Source organism: Amia ocellicauda, chromosome 1 (genome assembly GCF_036373705.1).
Source record: "Amia ocellicauda isolate fAmiCal2 chromosome 1, fAmiCal2.hap1, whole genome shotgun sequence".
Taxonomy (NCBI): Eukaryota; Metazoa; Chordata; class Actinopteri; order Amiiformes; family Amiidae; genus Amia; species Amia ocellicauda.
The window spans coordinates 50,362,036-50,374,095 of NC_089850.1; the positions used below are offsets into that span (position 1 = coordinate 50,362,036).

Below are 12,060 nucleotides of genomic sequence, written 5' to 3' on the forward strand. Positions count from 1 at the left end.
GCATTGTGAGTAAGACCTTTTTATTTTGAATTGTTCAGTTTGAATTGTTGCCTGTAAAGTATGCATGCTAGGTCTTATTGTTCTTCTACTGACATCAAGAAAAAGAAAATCGCAGGAGAAAATTTAGATTCTTGGTAAGAACTAATGAGTTGCCAAGCATTTAAAGTACAGCCATTGCGTACTGTGGTCAAGGACTCTTGCATCTCATTATCCAGTGTAGCTGTAGGGATTCTTATAAGACTGGTATTCCCTTCAGTAGGTGAGAATTCAGCAAAACTTCATCCTTGGTATTTTTTGGCCAAGAATTAGTTTAAAGTTTAAATACATTTAAAATGATTCTCAGGATTGGGTACAATGGCCAACTGCTTGAGTATATTTCATTGCATGACCTGTTGGAAGCACTGATCTGATCTACAGTGTGCCTATATATTTATCCCACAACATCTGAGTTTAAGTGAGAAATTCCATAGCCATATTGAATGATGATAATGTCACTGTATGCTTTATGAAATATAACACTAAATATAGCCTATAAAATGAAATAAGATGAAAATGATCAATCACGTTTAATGAACAAACACTATATTCAATAGAACATACTTAAATGTGTCAAATTCTAGTATAAATACAGTACCCACCAGAATTATTCCATTTATGTAATTTCATTATATAACTGGAGTTGAATGTGTCTAATGATACTTTGTCTGCATGTGACAGCACCATTTGCATGATTTATTACTTAATATGTATTATTGTAGAACATCAGTCATGGTCGATTATATGATCCCAGTGTCTCTCTGTATTGTAGTCTCTCGCATGCCTTTTGACAGTCTGGGGATCCATTCAGCTCTGCCAGGGCCGGCCAGCTGAGGGCAGTGCTGCTTCATGCAACCAGGGACTCCTTTCTGCTGAGTGCTACTATAATTAGTGTTCTTTTCATCTGAAAGACATTGCGGAACAGAAATGTATACATCATTTGTGGAAGTTATCACATTTTTCGTATTACCTCACCGCCCTTATTTTGAATGTAGTATTTGAAGAACTATTTATAATACTAAAGTCTTGTGTAAGAATGGAAGGTGGTATAAAAATTGGGCATCTTTGTTTTATAGTTTTGGCGACTAGCTGATGTGAAACTGAATATTTCTGATAGGCAGCACTAAAGTAAAACAAATCTTATCTTTAACACAGATATATTTGTATAGTTATTGCGAGGCGTTTTTGAAAATGTAAATCATCATGTTTCTTTGTCCCACCACCTCAAGCCATCGTTTGCTTTCAAAACAATAATTGACCGCATAAAACAATCTACCCTCGATGCTAATGAGGGTTTTAAAGACATCCTCAACTTTTCTGACTAATGAGGGAGGGAGAGAGAGATAATTGTACCATTCTTCTTACTCCAAACCGTAGGAAGCCCCCAGTTTCATATCTGTGCAGAATCTCCATTTGTGTGTCAGCGCTCGCCACGTCTTCCCAGGTGGAAACAGGCTGACTTCCATGAGCCGAGGATTATATGGGTCCAATCCCAGCTGGGGGCAATGCTGCTGTACTTTTGAGCAATTTACTGTACCTAGATTGCTCCAATAAAAACACAGCTGTAAAAATGGGTAATTGTATGTATCAATAATGATGTAACAACTGTATAAGGGCATCTGCTAAAAACATTATAATAATTTATCTATGTGTAGTTAATGTTGATACCAGGCATGGAAATATATTGATTGTGTGATGTAATAGAAACCTTTTATATATACAATATATAGCAAACCTGAAGTACTGCAAATGCTTAGGCTAGCACAGTGTTCAGTGACATGGGAGGTGGGGTGGGGGGGTGTAATACCATACTGGCTTTGGTGAAAGCCTTCTGTGCTGTTCAAGCAGTGCATTATTTTCAACATCAGTAAGAAGCAATTAATAATTTAAACTCGTCACCAGCTACTGATTTCTCTAAGAAGTCAGAAAATACTGTGGTTACAATATAGAAAATCTCAAGCTTAGCCACACAGGCTGCCCAGCTCGAACCAAGTGATCACAGGAAAGCTCTCGTATTGGTTAAATCACACAAACAAAAAACATTGCACATCGTACCTCAACAGCGCAGGTGCAGAGCTGCAGGCAGAGTTATTTGACCTTGTCCTTGGTCACAATGAATGGTGTTGGATTTATGATATGGTAGGGATCAAAAACAAAACCAAAAAAATACAGTGTTTTCAAGTTACAAAACTAAAGCAGTAACTATATGAATAGATTGAAGGTAAGAATGCATGTCCAGTCTCAGCACTGGACAGTAAATGTAGAAACGACCAGGCTGAGTGGCACTAAGCAAAACCTCTGCCTCCCTGCCAACCCCGTTTACCACTGACCCCCAAAGCCCAGCGGGTCGCATTGAGCACCCTTTATCTGAACAAACATTGTACAACTGGGAAATCCACATCCTTGATGCATTTTGGGAATTACGGACCCTTCTACCTCGTTTGTTGATGCATGACCCCAGGCTATTTTTTGTGGTATATGCCCCCCCACACTCCTGCCCCCCCACTATGACTTTTCCCAGGCATGACCTACATTCAAAAGCAGACGCCTTTTGAAGGAACCACAACACAGCGGGGTGGCTATTTTTATATCAGACATGAAGAAAGAAAGAACGAAAAAAAGGAACTTTTAAGAAGGGGGTAGGAAAAAAAAGATATATGAAAAATTCAAAAGTTTTCCAAATCAATTATTAAGTTCCCATTCCTGCGATAGGACAGGAAGCATCCTTCAGTGTGGAGTGATCCAGATGTGCCCTCATTCTGCTGCTGTGGAGCAAATGGGCAATGGAGCTGTCAACAGAAGAGGTCAAAGGTCATGTTCAGAGAGGCGATCTCTGCCCACTGCCCACTTGTGTACCGCAATTCCCCCATCTTGTCTGGCATCCATTATACACCTGTATTGTGAAAACCACAGGCCAAGCAGGCATCAATATTTCACTGGACATCCACATCAGCTGGGAACAGAAGCTGGATCTCTTTATGCTGCCCTGCCAGTCAAAGGGCAACTTCCAACTCGCTTCTCCCTTTTTATTTATATTTCCCTCATCTTCTCAAACTTTCTCCAAGACCTCCAGCACATGTACCCAAGCGGTGAGGGGCTGACTGTGTGTGTCTGTCAGTGAAGAAGTCCATTCTGTTTGTTGTCATTTTTGCCTCATTTCTGTTGTACTGCCTGCAAACACACAAGTTGAATGTTGTTTTTTTCTTCTTTTTCTAAATTGTCTCAGGAAGTTTGAAAGCTAGTACACACACACATATATATATATATATATATATATATGTTGGTGTCAGTATACACTTTATATATGGTTTTGACACTTTTGGATCAATTATGATGTGAGTTCCCAGTAGTATTCCCAGTTCCCAGTATTCATTGACATGTATTAATAAGCTCACTTCAATTAGAGGTTGCCCATTTCCAAGGCAACATACTTTATACATCTGCCACAAGCACAGTCTCCAAGGAACTGAACTTTACTTCAGCACGTACATTGGTAGTGGCTTTTTCTTTGTGTTGTTTGTTATTCTGGTTTCCATTCTAAATACAATTGTTTTTCTTTCTCAGATCTGAAGTCACAAGTCATTGTTATACCATAGTAAGGAGTGTACAGATAGTAATGAAGTGCCGTAGTAAGTCTGGCATTCACTTTTTTCCTTCACTCCTTATCAGTGCAAACAGTTGGACTTTGAAATGACATCATACAAATCCCAGGCTTTTCCAAAACACAACAGTTAAAGCCTGGGTCTGTCATGTTTTTTTTTTATTATTGATTTACGGTTGTCAAAAGTATCATATGACTGTAGATGATTCAAAGGCTGGTAAAGGACAATTCAGTTGCCTTCAGTTTGTCAGTGTGTAGAACACTAATCTCACCCTTTTGCAAATATGATATGAACGTACAAATGTTTGTGTGAAACAGTTTCAGAGAGAACTTACATTACTAGTCCCTAATATATACACAGACATTGAAGATTTTAAAATAATATAGAAAAATAAGGCTGCAGGAAAGTCACCTGTGCACCTGTCAGGTTTAGGATGTCTATGAAACCCAGGACCATGTTTACTGAAACTGACATGCCTGCAGTTCTTTTATTAAAATATAAAAGATTGAAGAGGCAAACTTTTTCTTCCTTGTCTGTGTGGAGCGATACCACTGAAAGAGGATAGAATTTAAGACTCCCTGAAGTCTGTTTATCCTTATGCATTTTCCTGTGTTTTCTGCTCCCCCACCTCCTCAGCTTCTCTCTCTCTCTCTCTCTCTCTCTCTTCTCTGGTCAGAGTGCAAATTCAGAAATTCGGATTATAAGCTTAGATTAAATCACAGAAGTGAGCTCATCCGCCTCTAATAATTGAGCAGTCTGGCCGCGTTAACTTCAGTCGGGTTTCTATGGCAACCTGCCCAAACCCCAGGAACACTAGTGGAAAGGTAATCACCTCTGGAGGCGAGCCTGTGTGCACTCTCCACTTCACTCTGTCTGACAACTCACCCGGGATGCAAGAGCACCTGAGCAAACTGAGTGAACAATAACATGAAAACCAACTGAATGACAGCCATCAAAGGAGGCATGGGGGGAGATTTGGGAGAGATGTGTGCTGTTTGCTGGTCCTTGGGTGTGCTGTTATTAGCTAAAATAAAATGGCAGTTATTAGAGTTTAAACATATCTGTTTTAAGTGACCCGTTACTTGTGTTTATGGTGCAGAAAAGAATGAGAGTTTCAGTGTCTCTCTCTCTCATGCTGGGGAGCCCTTGCGCTGCAGTGTAAAATTACTTCCACCCTTCCAGTGACAGTGATTGTGGTTTTTAAAAAACGTTTAAAAATTAAAGAAAAAGTGTGGTTTCTGATGTATGTCTCGGATCTTTTTAAGTCTTCACTGTAAAGACTTGTGTGCCTCTGTGTCGCAAGAACAACGTTGGATCGGAGGACGGGGACACTGTTTACCTTGGGCTGAGATTCCAATGATTATGTCGATTCACAGTGACCTTTTCTTTGTGTCACTGCAGGTGCCTGACTTCAACTGGTCTCGGATATAATTGTACTTTCCAGCATTTAACTGTCCGATTTATGTGTATTCTGAGCAAAATCATATACTATATATATACACACACAATAATAATAATAATAATAATAATAATAATAATAATAATAATAATAACAGACCACTGCGGTCTTCTGGTGCCATAAGACTAACTCTGCCTCCTCTGCACTCCCCTTCCTCCAGAGCCGCTCCTTCTCATCCTGGACCCTAAGTGGTGGAACGACCTGCCCACTGAAGTCAAAACAGCAGAGTCTCTGACCTCCTTCCGGTGATTACTCAAGACACATCTTTTCAGACAGTACTTGTAATTTAGTCTTTCATTCTCCTGTAAGATTGCACTTATACATTTTGTCATACTACTTGCCTTGCTTTACTAGTACTCGTATTGTTTATTTTGATCTCCCCTATGCTCCCTTTCCCCTGGCCCTTGACTGTGACTTAACATCTTGTCTGCACTTATCAGCTTTTACAATCTAGGATATAAGACCTTATATATTGTTTACTGTAAATCTTGTATACACTTGTGTAAATTGGAATTTGTCAAATGTATTATGCCTTGAATTGCACTGTATTATTGCCCTTTGTATTGCTCTTATATTTTCTAAGTCGCCCTGGACAAGGGTATCTGCTAATAAATAATTAATAATAATAATATAATTTAAAATACTATATTCCACCATTGTTTAATACCCACCAGCAACAGTAACAGAGACACGGGCGTGCTGTATCCTTAGGCACCACATACTAAGGATGGCACGGACTTGCTCTTATTCTCACTGTTCTGTTTTTTTAGTTTGTTGCGTTACATTCCGTTACATTGTATTATGTTATATCTCGATAAACTCCCTGGCAGTGCCAGCCCTGTCGTGAGAATAGGTGGCGGTACAGCACAGCTCCAGCTCAGCCAGTGAACTGTCACTATACGTCTGGGTTGCATGAACGTATAGAGACGCGATGCGCCTGGAAGGAGCCGCCGCCGCCGCACAGACTCGCCGAGCGCACCGTGCCGGGGCGCGTTGGAGGCGGCCAGATCTCCAGGTACCTGTGGGAGGGGAGAGAGCAGCCTGGGCGGCGGGTCGGGCACTGTGAGGGCGGTGCCAGGGAACAGGTGCCGAGGGGAGGGTGCGGAGGAGGGGCTGAGCCGGGCGATGGGGACGCCCAGTGATGTCAACCAGGTGCGCTCGGAGTGACAGGCGAGCTCTGTGTCTCTGTGGACGGACTGCCCACCGCACAGGAGCGGGGCGCTTAGCGGGGCAACACGAACTCCGGCACAAGGAAGCCGCTCGCACTGTCCAGCCGCTGCGCTGTCCATGCATTGGTCAGTCCTCCGCGCAGCCGGAGATGAAGTCCTGCTAACCCTCCTGGCGCACTGTGCGCTCTTCCTGCGCCGCGGACGGCTTTCCTTTCCTTTCCATCGCGTTGCTCTGCACAAGACTGCCCTTCTTCTCTAACCCAGCCGCGCACCGCGCCAGGCAGCCACACGGAGCAGCCCTGCGCAGACATAACGGGACGCCGGGACTGTGCTTCCCACAGACAGCGCATGCCGGGCCATGGAGATGGGGACTTCTAGGAAACTTGGCACCTTGCTGTCCTTGACGCTGCTCTGGGCTTTTTTAGGTATGTGTCTTAATTTATTGTCGCCGTTAATTAATGACAGGGGCAGCCTTTCGTTTTTTGTGTGTGTGCATGCATTATTTATACTGGCCATGTGCGGGTTCAGGTCGGCAGCTAGCACAGATATTAATATTATTGCACGAAAGCTGGTGCGATTCCGCAACTCGGGCACGACGAGCGTCTCTCTATGGAGGAGAAAGACCGACGTCTCCACGCAGAAGCCGCTCTTAGCGCTGGTCGTGCTGAAGTTGCGGACGGGGAGATTAGCGCACTTGAAGCTCAGACACCTGTTCCCAGTCTTTTCTTGTGCATATGTGTCAGTCAGGTGGTTGTGCTGCGCCACCGTCCCGGCTCGTCGGTACTGCCTGAGCTGCCCATTGAACTTGTTTAAAGAGAGCCGGGGCGAGTACCTCCACGCTTGCTCAGGTGTTTTTTTTATAGTGTCTTTTTTATGCTGTAAACATGCAAAAAGTGAGTACCTGTCTGCTACCATGTCATTTCGATTTTAAATGTAATGTAATGGACTTACTAGTTTGAGAGAGGAAAAAAAACCAACAACATGTATTTATATGTATGTGTTTAATAATAAACAAATGAGCTACAAGCAGTTTGTGGGTACACTCATACAGACAGACAGAAAGGTGACAATTAAACAAAGGAATGTATTATATAAGGTATAAACACTTGCTTGATGAAATAAGAGGCTCTAGATGACTCCCTGTGTTGTCCTGGCCAATTTTGAATGAACAGAGTGACCTATGGCAGTTGTTGGCAGGGCTGCTCTGGGCACCTCTTTAAGTGTGGGCAGTTTTCACAAAGCTTTAATGTCTATTTATCCTCTGTGTAGGAGTTCAGAGGGGGCAATGCGCAGCACACAACCATACATCCTATGAGTAGTTGATATTGCCCATCCAAAAAGGAAGCTGGAATTGGAAAAAAAATGATGATAAATACTTCTAATATGTGCACACAGTGAAAGATGTTCGTGTCTGTCTATGCTGTATTATTGGTGGATGGGTTTATTACCTTATGGTTGATGCGCGACCTGCAGGAGAGTTTAAGAGTGATAAACCAAGCGACTGCAACATCTTATTTGTCAATATTTGTAAATGCAATTACAATGGTTTGTTTTGGAGACTTCCATGTCATTCTCTAATGGCATCATATTATGGTACAGATGTATTGAAAATGTCACAATGGGCTATATTTTCCCATTGTTTTCATGCTCCATTATGTTGTGGTGTTTTGTCGACAGAGATTCGAGTGAGTTTGCTGACAGCCCATGTGTGTGCTTATCAGTTGTTTCCTTGCACAAAATAATTGTATGTCTGGAAATGAATGTTACACAGCCTCCAGCCCTGCTCGTCCTGTTCCAAATACCCCCAGTAATTCCAATAATATGAATTCAATGCACAATCACCAGCAAGCTGGAAAAAGGTAAAAGAAGGCAGGCAGGTTAAGTCTAATCCCTTTACAAGGACAGATTAAAGAATAAAAACAGCATTCCACAAAGGACTTGTTTTAGGTGATCTTTCAGAAAATGTAAAACTATAATAGAAAACAAAAAGTAATCATGGGACACACAAACACACCCACACACAACTCTGTAACATTTCTGTTGCTTATTGAAGGGTTATTTGAGGCAAAAAAACAACAACCGCAATAAACATTACTATGTGTTTGATATATGAATAAGTACACTCCCTGGCCACCCTGAGATTGTCTTATTGTATATTGACAATTATGGTAATCTGTTCTTAAAATGATATGTAAGATGACACTGTCTGTATATTTCCCAGTATTTTTATTTCTTCTTTCTACATATTTCATATATAATGTTTACAAAACCTGCACTGATGATACCATAGCAGGTGTCGAATTTGGGTGGGGGGTGGCTCTTTACAGTAAAACCCAACAGTTGCTGTATGTGCTTTACTTGATTTTCTTTTATAAACATCCTTGGATTAATATTAGCCTTTTCTGGCAGCGTAACACCCCTTCCCCCCTCCTTTCTCTCTCTTTCTCTGCTGCTCTTCTGGAAACTACTCTAGCATGGTACACTGTTGGAGTTGGTCGGGTGGGCTTGTGAAGCCGAGTGCCAGCTGCAGGGTTTGGTTTTGGGATTCAAATCTGTTCCTATATCAGAGCCTTCAATCAGTGTTAAAAGGGGCTTCAGAGATGGTCACGTCCACCCTTGCCTTGCTTCAGTCCACACCCTGATCTCTCACGAAGTTTCCTGCTCTCGCTATTTATTTTTCTTTCCTTTTTTAAAATACGTATCTGTGTGTATTGTCTTGTTTACTTAGTTTGTTCAGCGAAGAACATTTTTTTTGCATTTCCTTCCTGTCCTGGTCACGTTCAGAAGTGGTCGCCTTATCTGTGTGTGTTGGAACTTCCATTATCTGGGTCACACCCAAAGCATTTATTCCCTTACATGGCGTCTGTTGCCAAAACGCATCCAGGCAGAAGCGCTGATGCAAAGATTCTGAGGAAAAATCTCCGACTGATCATCACAACCCTGTCTCGATAAAGCGTGTACTACCTGTGAGGCACTCATGACATTTGCATAGTGTTTGTTTGCAGTCCGAGTGGAAAAAGTAGATTTTGCAAACTGGATAAAACAACCAGGGCCCTCCCTTTTTATTGCTTCTGAGCAAAATAACACTGTAGCATACTCATTATTATCATTATTAATCTTTATTACCTTTTTCAACTTGATTATCATTTGTTAGTTGTCTTAGGTTTGTGCTGGCTCCCTCTAACAGAGTGAACTGCATTGACAAGTGTTGGGCTGTAGCTGGAGTGAGTGCTGAGGAGTGTGAGGATGTTTTGGACATGGTTCTCTTTCCCCAAAATGACCTCACTGTCACCCCAGCTGCATTTCTCCTCTGAATCATTGATCTCTTGAACCTAACAATGGAGCCAAGCCCAGGTGTGTCCTTTAAGACGCTGAGCTGAGGGGTGGGAAGGAAACGGAGGCAGAATGGGCAGCTTGGGGACAGGAAGATGTGCTGCAGCGAAAAGCTGAGTCAAGCGCTGCCCAGTCAGTTAATCAGAAGTGATAGGAAGCCACATTCCCAGTGTTCTCTAACAGGACGAGTGGAAATGACTGTTGACGATGATGATGTCTGGTTTTGTTGTTCTAACTTCGGGGTGTATGTTAGGATATGGTCTTTGCTTGAATCTTGCCGCTTTATTACAGATGGGTAGCAATTTTCAAAGTCACTTGGTACATATCCAAACAGCCACAGTTTCTTTTTTTGTATGTGCTCCTCCTAAAATGAGACACTGCAGCCGTCTATGATTGTGACTCTTGTGGATTTTATAGTGTCACAGTGGCTCCTTTAATAAATGTGTCCCTTTCCAATTTTAATGTGCATGTGTGTGTATGCTTTCTGAGCCCTGCATAGAATACCTCCCATTTATTTTGTATTTATTTACAATTGTATCTCTATATAAAACCACACTGTGAGGTTATATAACCAAAATGTGAGGCTCTGACTGAGAATGTAATCTAACCAGTTAAACATTAAAGAAGACTGTTGTTGGCCATGTATTCCTAAAAGATGATTATGGATTCTTTCTCACCTTTCTTTCTTTGACTAGCTATGCAGGCTGTTGTGTGGTGGAATTTTATACACATAACTACATGGTGGTTAACACATAAGCACAGATACAGCAGGGCAGTCGAGTAACAGCTGTAAAATGAAAAGAGACCAGTCTGTGGAGCACCTGATAACACGGCACTGCCCCTTATCTGACACCTGCCTGCCTGCCCACTGTAGAATACATTTAACTTTGCTTTGTCCAAACCGTTAACCTGATTGAGAGGAGTCTTTCAGGACATATCCAAATGGGAAGAAGGGGAGAGGATATGGATTCAGAGGCTATCATTCCCTTTCATCTGCGGATTTGCGTTTTATCTTTTTCATATGTTAGGTTTATATGAGGAGCTGTCTGAACTGTACAGACGGTTCCCTTGAACGCATCAACGGATAGCTTTTCCTTTCCCAGGCACATACTCCACAAACAATGGGGTCTGTAGGGTTTAAACTAAATATATATTAAAAGATGTATGTGTGTGGTTGCTTTCAGAAGACTGAAAGCCACATGTAATGAAAGGTGATTGATTGCAAGGACAATAAAGAGTTGAGAATTGCCACTCGGGTTCAGTAAATAGGGGCTGATAAACTGCTCAAACTGACATAAAGGCAGGAGGTGCTAGCATTCCTGCACCGTGTCCCTAAAATAAGCCTGCTGGGAGGGTTCAGAGCAGTGGATCCTTTGTGTGGTTTGCAGCGTGTGTTTAAACTTGGTGCTGAAGCTCAGTCATTCGTCATTAGCAAGAGGTAGCTCAATAGCAACTGTATTGTAAAACTAGTGGGTGTGCTCCTATTGATGACATCAGTGCTGCTGGCTGTCTGTTTTTTAGTTTGTCTGTCTGTGTGCTGCTCCTTCTTTGCACCTTTTACAGAAACATTAGACTATATTCAGCAACACCTTATTGAACACCAGACCGTACACAGCCATGCTGCTCCCGACACTAGACGTTACGTTGTTACATTTGGATTAGGTGTTTTTTTTTTTTTGGTGAAAACAGGATTTAACTGTTCTTTCTCCAGCTAAACAGTTGCATATTTAATTGTTATAATCCTGTTTCCATAAAAAAAAAATGAAGATCAAATGGTCCAATTGCTGTCAGTTCATGGCCCACATTCCGTTCAAACTCTTTCCAAACTCCCCTCGTTTTGACTCTGGATAATTTGGGGAGTAGAGACCGTCAACATTTACATGACTCTTTCCTTATCTTAAATTGCTCATTTCTTAAAATACTCTGAGATGGAAGCCTGCCAAACACAGCATTCTCAGCCAGAGCGTCGGACATGGCCGAGGGTCTGAGGTCCTGAGCAAGATGTCCAGAGTCTGACACGGGTACTTGGTGTGCTTTGGCTCTTTCTGAGTGCATGACAGGGGTGAAAGGAACAGTGGGTGGCACTGCATCCATGCAGAACTATGTGGGCATTTATTGTGCCCACTCCATTCTATTTTCTGAGTTGCCTTGCAGACTGCAGTCAGTGGGGTGGTGCAGAGGGGCCAGGCAAATTCTCGGGCTCGGTAGCTCATTCTGCAGTACTACCAAGGCTTAATCCAAATTTTGCCCTACCCTCGATTCATACATTATAAACTTGTACAGTTTTTTTATTTTGCTCATTTTAGTATTAGAAGGTGGCTTGTGACAATATTTAAAAGTTTTTGTATTCGTTTTGTGATTAGCGGGCAGGTGAGTGTTTTGATTTGGTCTGGCCTGCGTTTGCTTTTTCTTATAAAAGCCAGGTGGGCTTTGTGATCCAAACCCGTCTCCTTTTGGCTTT

General features: G+C 42.1%; 1 protein-coding gene across 1 annotated transcript in view; it reads left to right on the top strand.

Moving 5' to 3' along the window:
* Positions 1-6,233: 6,233 nt before the first annotated feature.
* LOC136752602 (endothelial cell-selective adhesion molecule) overlaps positions 6,234-12,060 on the top strand; it is a 51,579-nt gene continuing 45,752 nt past the window's right edge. The window contains exon 1 of the mRNA XM_066708086.1: positions 6,234-6,691. Within this exon, the coding sequence (XP_066564183.1) occupies positions 6,625-6,691 (67 nt within the window). The 5' untranslated portion in view covers positions 6,234-6,624. The remainder of the gene's footprint in view (positions 6,692-12,060) is intronic.